Raw genomic sequence first — 19,967 nt, forward strand, 5'->3', positions numbered from 1 at the left:
ATTTCCCTCAAATACAAAGTAAAACAAAGCAAAAACGGTAAATTTACTACCAACTATAATGCTAGCCCAATGGATTTTGAAACGCAAGTTTCCCTCCATAGATAAGCCCCTCCAAATATAAGCCCCTCAAAAGGGGTCTTTGAAAAATATAAGCCCCGGGCCTTATTTTCGGAATTTTACGGTAGATGAAAACTTAAGCATCTGAATGAGTTGGGCATGATTACACTGTACTTAATTTTGTATTGGCTGGGGTGTTTTTACCTGGTTTAATAGTCATCAGGGAATTTCCACTTTAAAATATGTTATGTGATTCAGTGGCAGTTATTGCAACATGTTTGATTGTTTAGTAATCCCTGTTTTGAATAGTCTCCCTCGCAGCCGTTTGTGGATGTCATGCAATGCCCCCTGCACGACATCCTAAAAACGGCTGCGAGGGAGACTATGTCTTGAACTGACATGAATAAGGGACGGACCATTAGAAAACTTATAGGAGGGGAGGGGGCGGGCGAAGTACAAAAAAACTATTCGCGCAAGGGAATATTAAAGGAAAAAAAATGCATGCAATGCATGCCAATTAATCCTAAAAACTATTCATGCTTTGGCCCAAACAAAATTCATACAAGGAATTTGATAATGAAAAAAATTCCTGCGGCTCGAAAATTCCCCTCCCCCCCCCCATAACTTTTTTAATGGTCCGTCCCTAAGCTTGACTGCTTTGAGTTTTGTTTGTCTTAGCTAGTTCAAGTACAAGTTTTCTCTGTGGTTGATTAGAGATTGATCAATTTCTAACAAGAGAGTAATTAACAAAGAAATTAACAACAAGTCAACATGTATGAGGGAAAGATTATTGAAAGAACGCAAGTTTGGTAACGAGTTTGAAAATAAAACCTATTTACTCCTCTAAATTGGTTTAGATCAACAATACATATTCATTGACAATTTAGTGGCTTAGCTTTGATTCCTGGAAAATATTAATAGGTCGCACTTTTTTGTTGAGGTTAGTGTGTAAGCTGGAAGATCGGTAGCCAAGGATAGTTGAATTTTTTTGTCTTATAAATTTTTATTGCTCAAAATAACTTAACTGATTGTAAATAACAGTGAGTTTATTTCTTAAGTTTCACTTACAGTTCTTATTTGAACGCAAAATTAATAAATTACATGACACATTTTATTTACATTTTGTACAATTATAAATACATTATTCAATACTTATTTGTTAACTTACAATGCGTAATATATACCAAAAGCTTACGAGCAGGAAATGTAAGCAGTACTTTCGCTGGCATCGCATCCTTGCATTGCGCATTTACAATGTCAAAAAGGTGATTTTTGTAAACTAAAATTTGAGTCCGTGCCACAGTAATCCTTTAACATAAACTACTGAAAAAATTTTCATGCATCGCCTTGACCCACCCCTCCCTTCTTACTCTCAGACCTGTGTCCTTATAAATGTGTTTTTACCGGTCGGACATGTCATTTCATTTTTCTCGAAAGTGCATTATTTATGCTTTCTCGTACTCGGGCCCGTCGTGGATCGAGGTCAAGGTGCGTAAGGCAGCTTTGGAAGTGACCTTTTCCAGTGCCCTTATTTCTAAGCTAAACATTCCCATGCTTCCTTGTGCTCCTCGGTATGAGGCAACTATATGCAACGTCTAAACGTTGGACGATATCAATGATTTCGTGTTTACTAAGTGGGGTATTGAAACGGAATATGCTGCACTCTTCATGTCATTTTAAGACATTTCCTTGAACAGTTATTGCACAACACAGACTTTAGAGCGAGTATTCGGTTTTTGCAGAGCTGTCAAAGTCTTCTTCTTGAAAAGAGCTGCTTCCCCTGAAAAACGAAAAGATATGGATATAGATTAAAATAATACTTCCGATAAAAAAATATAAAAATTTGTTGCCTAGTTTCGGTACTATAAGGGCTCCAGACGTACCTTTCCCTTGTGAAATTAATCTTGCCACACAAAGGAACTCGAAGAAATCAACAGTTCCTGAGTCGTCTATGTCAACTTCTAACATGGCTTCCTGTAAATAAAATGCCAAGTTAGCATTTTAAAGCGTAATAATTTACCAAATTATTTGGTGATGAGATTTTCGTCAGAAAAACGAGAATGAGTGTTTTATCTAACTTCAAAAACGAGTATGAGTGTTTCGTCTGATATCCAAACACGAGAAGCGAAAACACAAACAAGTGAAGAAGTGAGTGAAAATCCTATGGTATGACCGTTGAAATGAAACCTCTTTTAAAGTACTTTTGCTTGGTGTTATTCGTTTAGGGGTATTCATTTTTGAGGATTTTAGGTCGGTTTTAACCTACAGCCTTTAAAAGTGAAGGGATGACGAAGCGCTGTTTATTAACCTTTATCTCTTCTGTAGTGGCCATCCTACCCAGTGTATCCGGAATGGCTCGTAAAAGCTGTTAAAAGAAAGCGATAAAAATATCAGCACTTCCCTTTAGTACTGTCTGAGTCTCTGGATAGTAATCAATTACGTTTTGCCACTCAAATCAAAGCGACTTAAGCACATGCAGTGGCGGACCCAGGGGAGGGGCCCGGGGGGCTCGCCCGCCCCCTTATTGTCAGACCAAACTGAGGCCCGAAGGGCGTAAAAAATTTTTTAAGACCGTGCTCCCACTTATCTCAGGGTCTTGATGACCGGGCCCCTCCCGTATCTGAAAGGTCTGGATCCGCTACTGGGAACCAAAATGTGTCCCGCATTTGTTTCTGGGATTGTAACTAGGGAAATGCCGGTCAACTATTGGCCAACGTTTTCCCCTGTTCCTAGTAACAGTCCCAGAATTCTTTGGAAAAGGTAACTCGTCCTGTTTTCCTTCTCGGTTCTAATGTGACGAACGGTTGCATTGTTTCCATTCATTTATTTCTTGAAATTTCAATATTCTGCATGCCAAAATTGAAATTTCAAGATTCCGCATGCCAAATCTTGAAATTTCAAGATTCTGCATGCCAAATCTTGAAATTGCAAGATTCTGCATTTCTCCGTTCCTTATTGTTAGACCAAACTGAGGCCCGAGGGGCCTTAAAAAATTTTTTTTAAGAACGGGCCCCCACTTATCTCAGGGTCTGGATGACCGGGCCCCTCCGTTATCTGAAGGTTTGGATCCAGCACTGATATGGATGAGTCCGTGGATGAAATTTCATAGTACTTCCCTGCTGTACAAGGGGGTTTCTAACTTTTGCGTCTGTGAATGAATTATTATAAAGGTGTGACTGTTAAAAGTCGCTGAGGAGTACTTTCACGTGAAGCTGTTGTTTAAACTGTTGGACAAGACGGTTTTTGCTTTTTGTGTTGTATATCATGGCGATCAAATTTGACGTAATTTCGTCAGTTTTACTACATAGTATATTTCTAGTTTCCTTACGCTTCTGTGAATCTTACCTCTTGGGTATCGAGATTGAAATCATCGTTTGTGTCAAACCTCTTAAATTGTTCAAACATTTCTTGAATCTACCGGAAAAGAGAGAAAGAAAACTTTACTATACTCTTATGAAAGATGGGGTCTCACTGTTCGTGTAACAGGCACATTAGAATGCTTAAAAACCTTGAAATGATCTTCCCTCCGTTACACACTGAAAAAACACCGTACTGAAAAATGACTAAAATTTAGAAGTTTAATAATCGGCTTACATCTTTCTCACTCCACTCCGGGAAGTGCTCCATAGCTTCCTTTAGTAGCGGTTTACCGATTTTTGTATCCACAAGCTGAGGATGTACACCAGTCACTATAAAATGCATAAAAACCTTTTGTACAATGAGTGCAGTAGTGATCAAGAAACGATTGGGGTTTGGAAATTTTCTGCGGAAACCAGGAAATTTCCATAAACACCCTCAATTTCAAAACGAGGCTAAGTGCAAAACCTCTTTTGTGATAATGAGTTAAATTAGCTTTCATCTTCTATCAATGGCTTTGCACTTAGCCTCGCTTTGAATTAGAGGATTGGGGCAACTCGGAAAAGGCTTATTTAAGATCAGGATGATTTGCATTTACTTTATTAGACCTGATAAAAGTATAGCCCATGGTTAATTCTTATATTGGCACCAACTTCAGAAAATACTTTTCCTTATAAGCCTCTTTCCCATGACGTCACGTTCACAACAGATCCGCCATTCGCCACTTAGAAACGTGAAGGGGACTGGAGCCGAAATGCCATGATCCCGCAATTGTTTCTGGGATAGTTACTGATGACGCGCCGGGCAGCTGTTAGCCCATAGGCCATTTGCACGATGACGTCATTTTACTTCTACGACCAGAATCCTTCAGAGTTTTGCTTGTGCAAATTAAGGCTTTTGTTATTTAAACCTCGCTGGGATTTCCAAATTTAAATATGAAAGAAAAAGCGAAAAGTATTCTGGTCGTAGTAGTAAAATGACGCCATTGTGCAAATGGCCTAGTTTTTTTCCCAGTCCTTAGTAACAATCGCAGAAGTCTTTGCAAAAGTTAACTCAGCCCAGATTCCTTCCCGTTTCTGATTTGCCGCGTGTTGGTGTCCAAACCAACGAACTTTTTCTTTGCAATAGATTTGAAAAGTCAGCTTGAAACCGTTCAACGTGGTAGCTCCGCAACAAAGGCCCCGTCCCGTCCACACGTATCTGGATATTTTTGAGATCTTTTTGCTCCGTTTTCAAAAATATACGCGTTCACACGTGGCGTATTCGAATCGCCTTCGCCCGTCCATTGGAAACGTTAAACAATGGAAAAGTAGTGCTAGTAGTAAATAATGTATGACATCATCGTATTCGAAGACTTCCGTTTTTGTCCGTCCACAGTCTGGAGAACGTTTTTGAAAACATAATGTTTTCGGTGACCAAAAAAACCTCCGGTTTCAAACAAAAATAGATACTTGTGGACGGAGCCAAATAATGTAGTATTTTCAACGAATGTGCAATCTTCTTGTTTTGATGATTAAACGTTTGAGATGCTCGTGAAATCTTGTTGTTTTGATAGTCAAACGTTTGTGATGCACGTGAACTCTTCTTGTGTTGTTAATCAAATGTTTGTAATGCACGTGCAATCTTGCTGTTCTGCCAATCAAATGTTTGTGATGCACAGCAAAGAAAACTTGTTGTTTTGCCAATTAAACACTTTTTAAGCACGTGCAAGCTTTTTGCTTGCTAGTTAAACGCAATGCTAGAGCAAAAGAAGAGCTTGAATGCGGCTTAAACGGACACACACAAAGGAAACGTCAATTCTGTGTATCCTAAAATTGTATGAGGCAGCGGAGACAAAAAAATGAGGTAGTTTTGAGTCCTTTAAGTATGCTATGGAAATTGAAGGTGTTTTTTCATTTGCGACAAGTGTGGAATTTTGTCCAACTTAATTTTAATTCTAAATGCTTAGTTTACCTCGTCAAATCGACTCAGAACCCGTCAAATTGCAATTATCTTTTCTACCTCTTAATTCTTTATGTTTTCTACCAATATGAGAATGCTTTTTCGTATTTCCATACTAACTCATAAATTTTGCCCATCTCATTATTATTCAGAATTTGAAACAGTTTCATTTATGCTCTCCTCAAAAGCTTGGGTATCCTGTGAACTTGCGAGAAGAATTGTTTATTGAAACAGGAGTGTTCGGTAAGTATGTGTCCTTTTTATCAGAAGAGAACGTAATAGCCCGCAAAGAATATGGCCATCTCCCCTCGCTCCTCGCCGCCCGAAAAGAGTCTCTAGCAGTGATGAGTGAAGAGAGGCAGCTGTATTCGCAGTCTAGCAACGTAAAGAAGTCTTGTTTTAAGCTAAGTGAAAAGACCCGTCTACTTACAGTAGCCCATGCTGGGGAAGTACTCACCCTTTGATGATTTTGATTTCGAGAACTTTCTGGCATAATTAGCCTTTGCACTTGGTGATCTTCCCTCCCTCCAGCCAGTTAATAGAGGATGATTGATGTCGACCCTGCAGTTCACAGTCAAAGAAATAAAACTTTTAGTCATGCTCATGACATCTAAATACTTCTCTACTTCTAATAAGCTTAAACTGCAATGCGGGACAAAAGTGTTGAGAATGGCGCCTTTTTTGCGTAGTGGACATATCTGTCCCCTCCCCTTTGTACTCCCACCCCCCCTCCCTCCAAGTCTTTCTTCAACTACAAACAAGATTGATTCGAGGGTTGGGTGGGGGATCAGGGGCGGATCTAGGGGGAGGGTGTAAGGGGTGCGCACCCCCCGCCCCCCCTGAGATGACCTGCGGTTTCCTAATACAACTGGTATTCTGCCAAAAAAAAAAACTATGTGGCTTATTGGTGTTGAAGTAGAGCAAGAGACGAGTGCACTCCCTCCTGAAAAAAATCCTGGATCCGCCCCTGGGGATTTTATGGCGTTTAAACAGAATTCGAGTATAATCAATGTATGAAATTGTTTGATAAAAGCGCTCGTTTTAGACAAGTGCATCAACTATTTTTGTTACTGATTATGGCTCCCGGCTTATTTTATCATAACGCAGCGCTAACAGCGAGCAAATTCAAAATATATACGTCAGTTGTCCAATACTTCAAAACATATTGATCAATTGATGTCATGTAAAGACACGAGCCCGGCCGCTCACCTGCTTTGGCAGTGCAAAGTTCGGCAAAATAGTAAGAGAATTTTTAAATAATTCCTGTTATTCACTCTTATTTTACCTGAATTCAGTGTCTTCTACTTCCTTCAAGTACGATTCTAAATCTTGAAATGGTCTTGAGAGTTTTTTACCCAATGGATGACCACTCAGATCCTTAAAGTGAGAAAAAAGATAATAATTAATCAAAAGGTTGTTTAACGGCACAAAATAATCATTGTTGCGAAAAGATAATAAAAGCTACTCTCTATAGCAGAAAATTTACATTTACCTCATTTATTCCAAGATAGTGTGATGGTAATGTCGCTCTAAATTCCGTCAAGGTTCCTGAAAAAATATAAACTTCATGGCTCAGTGGATTTATTAGGACAGGAGAAACCTCGTGTTGGCCCAAAAAGTATCCTTATACAATAAAGCGCCTTGAACAATGAGTCCGTAGAGAAAATGAGACCCAGTCCCGTCGACTAATTATAAAGTATTGGGTTATTATCACCACATTGCTTTTCTTGCCGTAGGCCCATTTTAAGAGCCTAGGTGGAGTGTGAAGGGATTTTATAGCGCTCCTAATTATCCACCCTAGTTAATGATGATGAATAATAACGGTGATGATGATAAAAGGTGACATTTATTTAGCGCTAACTCTGTGTAGTCCTATTGGCACTTTACAATCCTTTACGACGTCTCTTTTAGAAACGCCGAAATGAAGGCGCAAACTTAAATTTCCAACGCTTTGTCAGGGCTCCATTTAAACTAGCTCTGCTAAATTGGATGCCCCTGGATAAATATTGAATTAAATAAATAAATAAATGAATCAAACTGTCAGTCACCTTCTTTTGCCGCCACATACATTTTATTCAGCATGGACGCGTAAGCCTTTTGATCTTTATTGTAATCTCTAACAGTTAAATGCTGTCGCTCAAGCATAATCCTACAATATAACAAACAAGTTTGAGAATTGCGTTAAAATTGCTGTTATAGACGGCAAACGTCTAAAAATAAGCTCTATTTGTATTATTGAAGGCCTGTCTTTACTCGCTCCATGTAAGGTCATCCAAGACGGACCATGCGTCACTTACATATCTCCCATAATGCACCTTATTTGCCCCCGCCCAAATTCTGCATAACCTTTGTTTTTTCATTTCTCCCAGGTATTACAGCCATCCCAAGAGAAATTGAAAGCAATGCTTATGCAAAATTTAAGGGGGCAAATAAGGTGCATTATGGGAGATGTGTAAGTGGCGTATGTTCTGGAATCCACGCTGTGGATTTCGGATTCCAGGTATTGGATACCGGATTTATTCAGTCGGTGAAACCTGGATTCTGGATTTTAAAGACCAGGATTCCGCATTCCACAAGCAAAAATTTCCTGCTTTTCCGATTCCCACTTAAAAATTATGCGGATTCGGGAATCCAGATATCCTCACATGGGCGACTCAACATACCCCACTTCAGCATTTTCAATAAAAAGAAATTGTTCCCTTTTTTTTGGCTTCCACTTTTGTACCGTTACTCTGTTACTACTTGATGGTTCGTTAAAAAAATTGCTGAAAACAGTATCAGAAGCAAGAACAAACGAGAAAAATCAAACGAAAGAGGTCTTTATCTGTTGTAATCCACCCTTCGGATTCTTACCTGAAGTCTCTACTAAGCCCGCTAATAAATCCTACATAGTATTTTTGTTGCTTTTGAATCTCTCCTTCTGCTACAACTAATAACTGAAAACAAAATTAATTGTTACGATGTAAAAAAACAACAAACAATAAACTGACAAAGTTTAATTATTTCTACCACGTCGGAATTTAATTGAAATGCCACATTTTTTAGACTTATTGTCTCTGCACTTAGTGCATCTCTTCATTCTACGTCCTGTTTCCTTCGTTTTTTGTGCTTTATGCATAATCAATATTTACACGAAGAGGTGCAGCATTTGGACACTTTTTTTGTCTCCACTCTGGGGATCTTGACCACAAATTTAGCCCAAAACTGCGTTTTTTAATCCCCAGAAAGGTATATTTTATTAAAGTTAAGCCATTTTCTAGTCCCAAGGTTACCAAAAAAATTCGAAAGGTCACCTAGGCCCGTACACCCCTCTCCGTCCAAAAAGTGATACCTTCATGCGATTCTCCCTTCACATATGATTTTTTACTTTGCGTAACCAGTTCTTTGTCTATCCATCCTTGCTTCTTTCGCCCTTCTGTCTGTCCGTCTATCTCTCTTTCAGTCTCCCTGCCGTCTGTTAGTCGAACTGTCCGTCCGCTTAAACTGTTGGTTTATCTGTCTGCCTGCCTGTCTGCTGGAATTTCTGTTCTTATTTTGGGATGTCGGCTTCACAATTATTGTTTGTTTGCTCACCCCTACATCTGTATTTCCTTCTTAGTTTTGTTATTCTTATATCGGCCAACACAGTCGAACCTTTAATGGACACTTCCCATGCATGGACGGACAAGGTGCTAGCCACATCCGAACACTGCATTTTAAATCTTCCTTAGAACGACACCTCTGTCTGGACTGACTTTTTATAGTACCATGCAAGGGTGCATGTCCACCGATGGGAACCCAGTAGCTGTCTGTCAGTGTGTGTCAGGTCTGTAGCTCGGGCAGTTGGTCTGTCTTTCTGACCGACTATTTTTCAGTGAGAAAAAAGAAAAGAACTCAAAACACATACCCTATCTTTAAGAAATAATTGTTGTTGTACTTTTTCCAACTCACTCGCCGGAATATTACCAACTGTAAGAGAACAAGAATATAACAAAATGAGAAAACATTACATTCATGACTAAATTCCACAAAAATTACGTGCAGATAAAACAAAAACACAGTAATTCTTTTTAGTGTTTCTCTGTCTTTAAGCACTGACCAAAAATTAACCAAATCCGCAGTACAGAAAAATTTCGTAGCGATCGTATGCCATGGTGATCATAATCTTACTTAGATTTTCAAACAATATATAAGGCGTACACGAAGGCACCTTGCTACTGTATTTTAAAATAGAGAATCGCTTACCACCACCACCACCATTAGATCTTATCTTTCCGTTTTTGACGTGCTTTTCCAGTTTAAGATATTTAACTTGATCCATTAATTCCTATAAGGAAAGAAAAAGGGAAAGAAGTAAAGGAAGCGATGTTCTGGCCAAATAAGAATACGTTAAAAGGGTCAGTTTTTAAAGGAAAAGAATGTGAAAAGAGATATGAGCTGGGAACGTTCTGTGTTTCGTAAAGAGAAGCTACAGCCGTTCTCTAGCTTAGGCCTGCACTGCTGAAATTTAGCTTTCATCGACAGTCGAGTTATTTAAATATAGAGATATCGCTGTCTTCTTTGATCATTTAGTTAACTGCCTACCACTGCAAACTGATGAATTAAATATTCCATACCATTATTCTCTGATTTAGTCTTGATTTAGTGTCTTCCAGTTGCGTTTTTGTTTCTTTAAGCTCCTGGGCTAGCTTCTCTTCACTGAAAAAAGGAGAAAGACGAACATACGTTTGTATAATGGGAGTAATGTCAACTGTGAAAATCTGTTTTCTGCGTCGGGCTCTGTTATTCTCTTGCAGTCTTGCCAGATCTTTTTTCGTGCACCGTAAGGTGAAAAGAGTCACTTCAGCAGTCACTTTCGAACGAAATCTATTTCCGCGAAAACAAAAGTAAAACCGCAAAAATGTCGCCAAATGGTCACCTCTTTTATTATCAACAGAAAAGCTTTCAATGGAGAAATCGCGTCACCTTTTGGTACGACGCAGGGTGGTTCCCAGGCCTTATCGTGAACCCCGTTGTCCTCGGTCAAACCGAAACATCATCCCAACTGTGCGCCGCGGTGCCATCGCAAGAGTCTCATCCCTTGCCAGACTTCGCGTGGACATAGGCAAAAGAGAAAGCTTAGGGACTGGGTGAGTCCGTCTGACAATGAAGCACTGAGCACTTACAGTTTACTTAGTGATTACCTTGATTGTACATCCTTTATTAATTTGGCCTTTTCCCTTTGCCATAAACTAACGGTTCCTTCTCGTTGAAGCCTGCAAATATTTTCACAGCAAAGCATGAGTTTCATAGATAGAATTTGTGTATTAATTTTTCAAGTCAATGAGTTCAATATCGATACAGAAAGATTCAGTCTCCACTATATAAATGTAACTTACTGTTGAATTTGCTTTGCTCGTTCCTCCAATTGTTCCTCCAACTTCCTACACGTGGCTATAACAGTATTCTTCTCTGCTACAGCATACTCATGTCTAAAGAGAAAGAAAAGCAAAATTAACTGTTCGTCACAAATAAGAACGGCATTTTGACTTAACGCGCAAGTCGACCCAACATCATAACCTAAACTGGCCAATTACAGCCAAAAGGCGCTTTCCTTTTTAACTGCACCAAAAGAGTCCCTGAAGGAGACATGGTGTTAGTTTTGAGGGACATTTAGTCTACTTACTTTTGTTGTTGATGCATGGACTCGGCTTGTTCCCGCTGCAAATCAACTGTAAAATAAAGCAGTGGTTGATCAGTCGATCATGTGCAATGAAAGGAATACGGAGCCGGCAAGTAGATAAGAAACAAAAGCATTTTACACGTTTTTACAGCTTGAATCGATGACTAGGTATTTCAGTACGTCTCGATGTATGGTACGAAATACTCTACTAGAAACATGGAAAAAAGTGTTTTGAGCGGCACCGTCAGTACCATCATCATCACAGTCATCAACAACAATAACAACTGACAACATCGTCATCATCATTGTAATCACCAGTACTACCTCCACCATCACCACCACCACCACCACCACCTTTTAATCCCATCATCACCATTACTATCTTTTCACCAACGTCGTCATCATTATCATCATCACCATCATCTTTTCATCAACGATGGCTTTTATTGTCACTCTTTCTAGCTGGCACCAAGCGCTTGACAACATGACAAACAAACATAATTAACTTACGTTTGAGTTTCATATTTTCTTTGGACAAAAGTTGCTCAGCTTTTGTTTTATCCTAGAAAAACATTGAAAATGAATTATGTCAACTAATACTAAAGTGACGAGAGCTTTATAACTTGTTCTTCAAAATTAATAACAATCATTTTGTAAGATAAAAAGGAATATATGACGCTTTACTTCCTTACCTGAATATATTGAATCATACTGTTCCTTAAATTTTCCAAACCTTCCGAAACGTGGTTTACATATTGGATATAAAATTTATCTGAAAACAATATGACAAGAGAAAATTATACTGCTGCTGCTACTATTACTACTGCTACAAATAATAATAATAATAATAATAATAATAATAATGATAATAACTATACTGTAAATGAGCAAGTCAGTCAACAGAAAATGAACTGAAAAACATTCCTTTAACTAAATGGGTGCCCTGTTTCCATAAAGTTCACTTTCGATCTCTCCAAACAGATACGGTGTAACTTTGCACGAGAATGGAATTCTGAGACCACACCACACAAATTACAAAAGTTTACAAAATGAATTACTGTTTGGGTTACAAATCTGCCTATGAGTAGATCAGCTGGTGGTCAACTGGGAGACAGTTAGATGAAAAGTCTATATGGGCTGGCCGAGGAGGAATTTTTATTCACCAATAACCCACGTTCGATATATTAAAATTGTAACATGACTACGAGGCTTTCTGGTGCTTTTCTTTGTGCTCAAGTCTCTTTTGGGAATTACGAGACGACGGAGTCTTGAAAAATTTGCAATTTTGACCCTAAAGCTTCTAAGTTATGTTAGAATTTTAATATATCTCGAACTTTGGCTATTTCCCTTTGGTTTGAAGTTTTCACCGGTAGATGTCTCGCCTTTGTGGCCTTTTTCAAAGGACGGCCAGCCGTCTACGGGAGGATTTGAACTCGGCTCTACCTCAAAACAACCCAGTATATTGGTCAAAAGCGAAGGTTAAAGTCAGGACCTCTGAATTTCAGGCCTACCACCGTAACCATACGATTGAAAAGAATTCGAGCTACAAATGTCTAAATAATGCGTTTACTGTACCATATTCTTGTGCATCCGTAAGATTCTCTGTGTCTTGGAACAAATCCACTTTCGGGGGCTCTTTCTGTGAATAACAAAAATTCCTTTTAAAATCATTTTCAAGGATGCTTTGCTTTTATAAAGTTATTATGACAGCGAATTGATTTTACAAGAAATAACGTATACCGTCTTCTACTATGTAACTTTGTTACCTCAACTTGTTCTTGAAGAGCTTTAAGCTTCTCTATTTCCTGAAAGAGATACATCGTATCATTTTAATCACATTGTGCATGCACACAGTTCGGGCCTACGAAACGTTTCACCTTGTAAAAACACTTCTTATTGTAGCCTTAACTGATTAAGAGTACTTCCAATTTAACAAATAAAGAAGCCTTGGCTGTGTTCTGTTCTATTTTAAGCACGCAGGAAGCAGCTATAGTACGAAAAAAGTATAGGTGGAACCAAGAGACGTAGTTGAGTGTTCAGTTCTCTCTACTTTTTGAATGCTCTAACCGCTTCCTAAGTGCTTTACAACAGAACAGAGCACAGTCAAGGCGTCCTCATTTGTTTTGTGATAAAGAATCCATCAAATTCCCCACGCATTGCTTTCTAATTTTGAAAACAAACTATTGGCAGATTGAGTGATAGCTTTAGCTCTGTGTTTTATACTCTCATCTGAAAGCACGCTTTCTGAACCAATCAGAGTGCGCGTTGTATCTGAACTTGATTACAAAATCTATTACAGTACGAGCACTGGAAAGTGATGGAAATTTCATGAAGTGAGCGTAGAGAAGGGAAAGAAAAAAAGCTCAAATTCACTCCACCCCCTCTCCCTTACTCTTAGGATTAGCCTTACCACGTCGAGTTTCCTTTTAGCTGACTCGCTGGTTGGGTTGTGGTTAAACTCGATAACTTTGTCAAACAAATCAAACATCTAAAAGAATGGAAAGAGAAAAAAGATTGATTTGTTACAGCGATCCTGAAGTAATGTAGTGCGATTTCACTAAAAAAATCATAATAATCGACAGTACAAGTATTTGAAAAATTGTTGCTTTAGAGAGCAAGTTAATTAAGCCTTAATATAATATGAGGTTTAGGTATCCACAGCGGGTTAATCGAAATGCGCTACATCACGTGCTACAACACGTGCACCTGAGGCAACCCTTAAGGTATACGGTGCTTGTAATGGTGTTCTATAAAACTGTATATTTTCCGTGTGTATTACTTGATGAAATCATACTTTTGCGCAAAAAGCTGTGAATTTATCCGTGAAGATACAAATAACGCTCGTGGATATAGCTTGTTCACACTTACATCGGAACTGTGCTTTCTTCGACTACGACAGAAACATACCTGGGTGAACATTTGCTTACTGAAAGTTAGAAATCCAATGAAAGCTTGCATTCTTGTTCATTTACGATTGCATTTAGGTCCAGAAATCACACGAAAACAAGTTAAATTAAGGAACTTACGTTCTTTTGAATGTGAAAATACTTCACGGTGGCCTAAAATGCAAATTTCACGGTAATATGCAGTTACTAAGTTACATTTTGGTTTGCAAGAAACCCTGATGCGTTAGTGTGGAAGTCATGGGGTGAAGATACAGTAAACAATGATGTTATTTGTTAAAGAGCAATAACAAGTCACTGGACACATAAGATTAGTCTTATTCAGCTGTCAGTCTATAAAAGTGGGTTGTATTTTTAGAGGCCAAAGAGGCCACTAAAATGCTTAGTAATTCTGGCTTAAGACTGCGAATGCGTAACCAGTGCTAGTGCCAAAATCATTTCCCATTCTCGTTATCAGACCCCATCGTTTCTTCTGGTCATGATTCTCGGCACCAGAAACTCGGGTCTTATGCTTAGCCATGCGCAATAGAGGAGAGAAGAGCCTGGAGTCGAGGGTGACTCACTCCTTTGCCTAGAGGAATAACTTGCGATCAGGCGATTTTTGTTTTGTTTTGTTTTTTTTTTCCCGCCAAAAAACAAAACAAAAATCGCCTGATCGCAGGTTACTAGAGCAATAGAGGTTCATTTTTCACACGCCAGAAAACTTTAAAATTTTATTTATAAACTTTAACTTTTATTAAAGAACTGTTGACTCTTTTGAGGCAGTTCATCAAAGTCGTCGAGGACTGAAGACAAAGCTATAATATGAACACGTTTGCCTTCACTAAATAAACATGACAATTTTGACTGCCCAGTTTATAAAGGATCGTCTCCTTGCCGAATCCGAGCTAAGCCAAAACTTCTTTGACACAAGGTCTTCATTTAAAAATTCCATAGTAGAGTAATCTATATGGTTATTTGAACGCTGGGGATGAATATGTTACAAACGTTTTACCAGAGGTTTCTTCGGGAAACCATAGTTAACTATGGTGAAACACCTCGCTATTTGCTCAGAAGGAAGTTTTAAACCCGTTGTATTTTTCTTCAGTCGATTATCAACGTGCAAAAAAGCACTAGATAACTTGGTGATGATTCTGAAGGATCTCAAATTTTTATCGGCAGTTATCTGATCAAACTTAGCTTGCACTGTATCTGTGTAATTAATATTTTTGTACGAGGAAACAACTCCGCCTGTTATTAGACCAGTATCGCTAAGTGCCATAATTTGTTACCCAAAAGTTTAATGTGCCAAATCCTTCCTTTTGCTGGCGTCTTAATTGAGTATATCAGGATAGATCTTGAAAAGCTTTTCGTGCAGCTGAGAAAATTGCAAATCGTATTTACTTTTGACAAGAACATAAGTATCCTTAACGTCATCGGAAATGGAATATTCATTTAAACACGACCGATATATCTTCGTAAAATTAAGTGAACTTGTTTTTTGAGCACGCACGAACTCACGTAATTTTAAGTGACCTTATATTTAAGGTGAATTGAATTCCGAGTTTATTTCTTAAAATTCTTGATAGCTCTATAAGATAAATTTTACAAAAGTCTGCGCCGTGTTGTCACTTTAGTGGTACGTGATTTGGACGTGCGTGCATTAGTTTGCTCAACTGTGCAACACGTCAATTCATTCAGTCGGTAATGTCCACTTTCGAGCAATGAACGTGTAGGTGACATACTCAATCCCTTTTGTTCGTTTTGGCAAGATATAAACCCAAATGATCTTTTGATCCTATTTACTTTGATCATATTTTGGCATTTAAGGGATCATGCATATTTTATCTCAGAGGACAAGTAGTGTATAACCGATTTGATAGTTTCGTCTTCCTTGTTTTGTTAGGACTATTAGATATCGTTTGCGTACACAATACGCAAGATAGACAGCTTAACACCATAATAACTATTTCTTAAAATACTTCCCAAAAGCCTTTAGCGAGTGAGATTTAATAATATAACTTACAGTTGAACTGTGAATAGCATATCTATGTTAATAAGACAAGAAATATCGAGTTAAGACGATAAACCACTTTCGACCTTTTTCGTCAATAAGGGACCACGCTTCGTTCAGTTTCTGCTTACATAAAACCGGGCAAAAATTTGAATTACATGTCTATATAATTCATTTTAAAATACTCAGTATATTTTCTTAAGTGTAAAGCAGTTGAATGCGAGACTTCAAATCTAGTATCGCATCAATCAGACTAGGCCATCGGCCTTAAACTGGAAAATTCAAAAGGCTAAAATGTTGCTTAGCAATAAGTTAATGAGCAGATCACTGAGTCTCGCCAGTCGATATTGATTAAATAAATTCTGTTTGATTAAATTGTCAGTAGTCGAAATCAAGTTTACCACCTCTTTCGTATAAATATGGACTTATTTTAACAGGCAAAAATAGCTTTTACTTTCAGTTGTTTTGCACGAAAGTAGCAGTAACATTTGCCATTTAAGTCAGTGGTGCAGAAACGACGGTCGGTAATTGCCGGTTTCACACTTGTGCATCTCGCTCATTGTTTTCAAGTTTAGATTGCTTGAGATTTCATTTCCGATTTATGTTTAAATAAATGGCTGAAAAGGCACAGTTACTCGATGTTTCTAATTTAGTTGATCTCTAAAATAGCTCGAATATAACCAAAGGCGTCGACTGTCAAACGAACTTTAGTATCATTGTTCTTACATTATTTCCCAAGTTTACGACTAATGTACGGTCCCCTGATACCGTAATTACAGTACGCATTCAGATTATATCCCGTCATCTTAAAAGCACACTTTTCCTGCTCGGGTATAGAGAACATACAATCAAAATTTCTGGCTACGGATAGAATGCTCTTGTCGACAAAATAAGACGGAAGTTTAGTGATCCAAGCAGAGTTGTACTGACTAGGACCTTATCGCGTATTGAATTACCTTTACGACTCGCACTTTCATTTCTTTCGTCTTCTTCTTCATTTCCGCGGCTGAAGATTCATCCTGTAAGTCCAAAAACGACATTTTGAGGCTGTGTTTAATATAAGTAAACTAGCACGAAGTGTAGTGATCCTTAGAAGCCACAGGCGGTGGAAGTGATTAGACCGTGCCGCGCCGAGAGACAACCAAAACAAGCACTTCTTATTTTCACTCACCTTCAGTGCGTTCACACGCAAAATTGCAGTCATTATAACTAACTCCTTGTTAAAGCCTAAAAATCCTTCATCTCACAGCTATTTGTTGCCTTTGACAAAATTTTCCCCGTTGCCTGGTGTCAGTAAGTTGTAAGCTATTCTTTCGCTGTGTGCGATAACACAAAGCTACCATGGACGACTTATAACTCCATCTTTGCGGAACCGATTTTGACTTTTTACTATGATTTTCTGTCGTCCTATGTCAACAAAAAGACATCTGCCCCTAGAAATAGCGTTTGTTATTAACTCGTACCTGAATATTAAAATGGCACGGGGGGTTTAGGTCAATATTCTCTTACTCAAAGGGAAGTTGACGACATGAGAAAAGAAAGGCTTGATTAAAATTCATTTGTTATGTCTATTGTGCTGTTCATTTGTAAAAAGTTCTTTTGTCTTACAACTAACAAAGTACTTGAAAGTTTATTAATGACTTATTTAAATTGCAAAGTGAATACTGGGGCGGTCAACTCATAAAATCAGTAACTGAAATAGTCGGTCCGTACAGGAATATTAACAAAGTATTTTATTCTTATATAATTAATCTTTCTCTATATTTCAAGGTTGATTCTTTTCTTTAATCAGCTGCTTGGCATTCTCCACATGAGAAAATGTTAATAGAGTTTTTTTATTAGCTCAGTAGTAGGGGTTAGTGACAACGTTTCAAATCATACGACTTCAAACTATTTAGTATGTTTATCTCGGAAGCGTTTTTGATAAGTCTCGAAGTCTCGTTTTTGCATGGTTTGTCTTTACTTTTTTTGAGTCTCGAAACTTTTTACCAAAGAGTCTCGGGCTCGGATTTCTAACTAGGGTCTCGGCGTCTCGGCGAGTCTCGGATTCTACCATTCGCCACCCATAATAGAGCCAAAGTAAAAATTCAATCAGGAAAAGTTCCAAATTTCGTTTAATAAAATCCCCCAAAACAACTAACTGTTACACCGTGCATAAATGTTGCTAAGGACCTCTCGTAGGTCTTGTTTCAATCTGCGTAATGCCTCAAGTTTCTGAGTTCAGACTTAAGCCTCTAACTAGGAAATGACCTATATGAAAGACATTTTACAGGTCACAAATCTTAGTTATCCGCTAAAAAAAACGCGCGATTAATATCTACTGATAATTAAAATAATTAGCAAACTTCCGCTGTGATCCCGATCCAAATCATATCACGGAAATACGATCTTCTTAAATCTTAAATCTTGACATAACTGACGAACTCATAATTAGCAGTTTATGCCATTTCCTGCGGCTTCATTTAAGTGGCAGAAGGACGGACGGGATTCAGCATCACATAACGCGGTGATTTTTTAAGTATTTAAGGGAAAAAAAAAACAAATTAAAAACAGACAACAAAATTCCATTGTAAATGGCCGGAATTCAAACAAGTTCAGCTAAAAAATCACATCGCGCTTCACGACTCTAATTCATACTTCGGCAATAGGTAAGTTATTTAGCTTTAGGTTTTGAATAAAGCGACAAAGCTTCATGATATGTCGGCTTTAATGTGATGTGTAGACATAAGGAAACGAATGATAACTGTCAATATTGTTTTACTAGTCACTTCACTGCACTAAATTAATTTACGACTGGAGAGTAAAAAGTACTAATTATCAGACTTCTCGACAGTTCTATTGATTTCTCTTCTGCTCGATCAGAGCGATATGAATCTTGCGGTTGTGTGTTTGCAAAAGCTGCAACAGACGGAGTAGAGTTTATTCTTTATAAGGATTTTACTTTTTTACCAGAAATATGGTTCCAGCTCTTCATTGGAAACCTGATTTTGAATTTTAACTTAAGGCATAAATATTTCTCCGTTTCCGATTGACTCAAATCTCCCGGCTTATTCTTCATAAGCAGCCAGCGGAAGAAGTTTTGTGATATCCGGTGAAATGGACAGAAAAATGCACGGAAACAGAGAAACCCTCGGACAGGTTGGGTGACATCAGCTGTTTTGGTAGAGTTAGGAAAAATGGCGGAAAATGTTTACACGTTTTGCGAAGAAGAGATAGCGAAAACTACAAACATAGCACTGAAAAACAGCAAAAATACAACTCGACAATAGCTGCGCGCTATTTGTAGACTATCTGCTACAGTAGAACCTCGATATAACGAACCTCTATATAATGAAGTCTTCGATATAGCGAACGATTTTCCTCGCCCCAGTAATAGTAAAATATATGGAAAAGAACCTCGATACCGAACGAAACCTCGTTATAGTGTCGATCTTATTGTCATTGCCAGTTCCCTGGAACTCCGTTATATCGAGGCTCTACAACTGTAGTAAAGATATCCTGATGTCCTGAACTTGACGAGGAATAGTCAATATACATGGGAACCTAACATCGATCGAGATAAGCATTATTTTACAGTATTAATTAATTTTAATGAATAATAAAACAGTTATTGGATTCGGTCTTTCTATGGTCTGAAGAGTTATCCGATCTCTGAGCCGAGGCCGATAACACTCATCAATCTGCATAATTCTTCAAATCATACTCAGCCTCATAAAATAGAGAAAATGATCGGAAAAAAGGCTTTTGAAACAAGAATAAGGATCCCGGATTTAAATATACCCCGAGTTAGTTAGTTTTTCAAAGTCGTATTTAGAATTGGTTGTTCGTAAATGCCTGAAACAGCCTAGCAATGTCGCGCGATTAAGAGTCAGAACTGTTTATTATAACTCAAAGCAGTTTTAGTGGCGGTCCTGCAATTCACTATTGCGCTTTCGGAAAACAATTTGAATCTTTATTTGCGCGTACAGACAACGAGCAAGCTGTTGACAATTTCAATAATCGCACCGAGGATCTTTTAACCGCCCTGTTTACAGATAAAGAACCGGCGAGGGATCACTACCGTAGGATAGGAGGA

At 38.2% G+C, this 19,967-nt stretch overlaps 1 protein-coding gene across 1 annotated transcript; it reads right to left on the reverse strand.

Annotated features, from left to right (window-relative positions):
• Positions 1 to 1,107: 1,107 nt before the first annotated feature.
• On the reverse strand, positions 1,108 to 17,342 carry LOC140950194 (uncharacterized). Its single transcript, XM_073399394.1, has 23 exons — positions 17,064 to 17,342; positions 16,849 to 16,911; positions 13,407 to 13,484; positions 12,763 to 12,801; positions 12,572 to 12,635; positions 11,689 to 11,768; positions 11,507 to 11,558; positions 11,000 to 11,045; positions 10,713 to 10,805; positions 10,518 to 10,589; positions 9,951 to 10,032; positions 9,586 to 9,661; positions 9,242 to 9,303; positions 8,209 to 8,291; positions 7,404 to 7,504; positions 6,848 to 6,903; positions 6,641 to 6,732; positions 5,813 to 5,916; positions 3,652 to 3,746; positions 3,403 to 3,471; positions 2,366 to 2,422; positions 1,941 to 2,031; positions 1,108 to 1,837 (listed from the first exon to the last, which is right to left on the reverse strand). Exons 1-23 carry the CDS (start codon positions 17,094 to 17,096, stop codon positions 1,755 to 1,757), a joined length of 1,671 nt encoding a protein of 556 aa, XP_073255495.1. The 5' UTR covers positions 17,097 to 17,342; the 3' UTR covers positions 1,108 to 1,754.
• Between the last annotated feature and the right edge of the window lie 2,625 nt (positions 17,343 to 19,967).

The sequence above is a fragment of the Porites lutea genome, chromosome 10 (genome assembly GCF_958299795.1).
Source record: "Porites lutea chromosome 10, jaPorLute2.1, whole genome shotgun sequence".
Taxonomy (NCBI): domain Eukaryota; kingdom Metazoa; phylum Cnidaria; class Anthozoa; order Scleractinia; family Poritidae; genus Porites; species Porites lutea.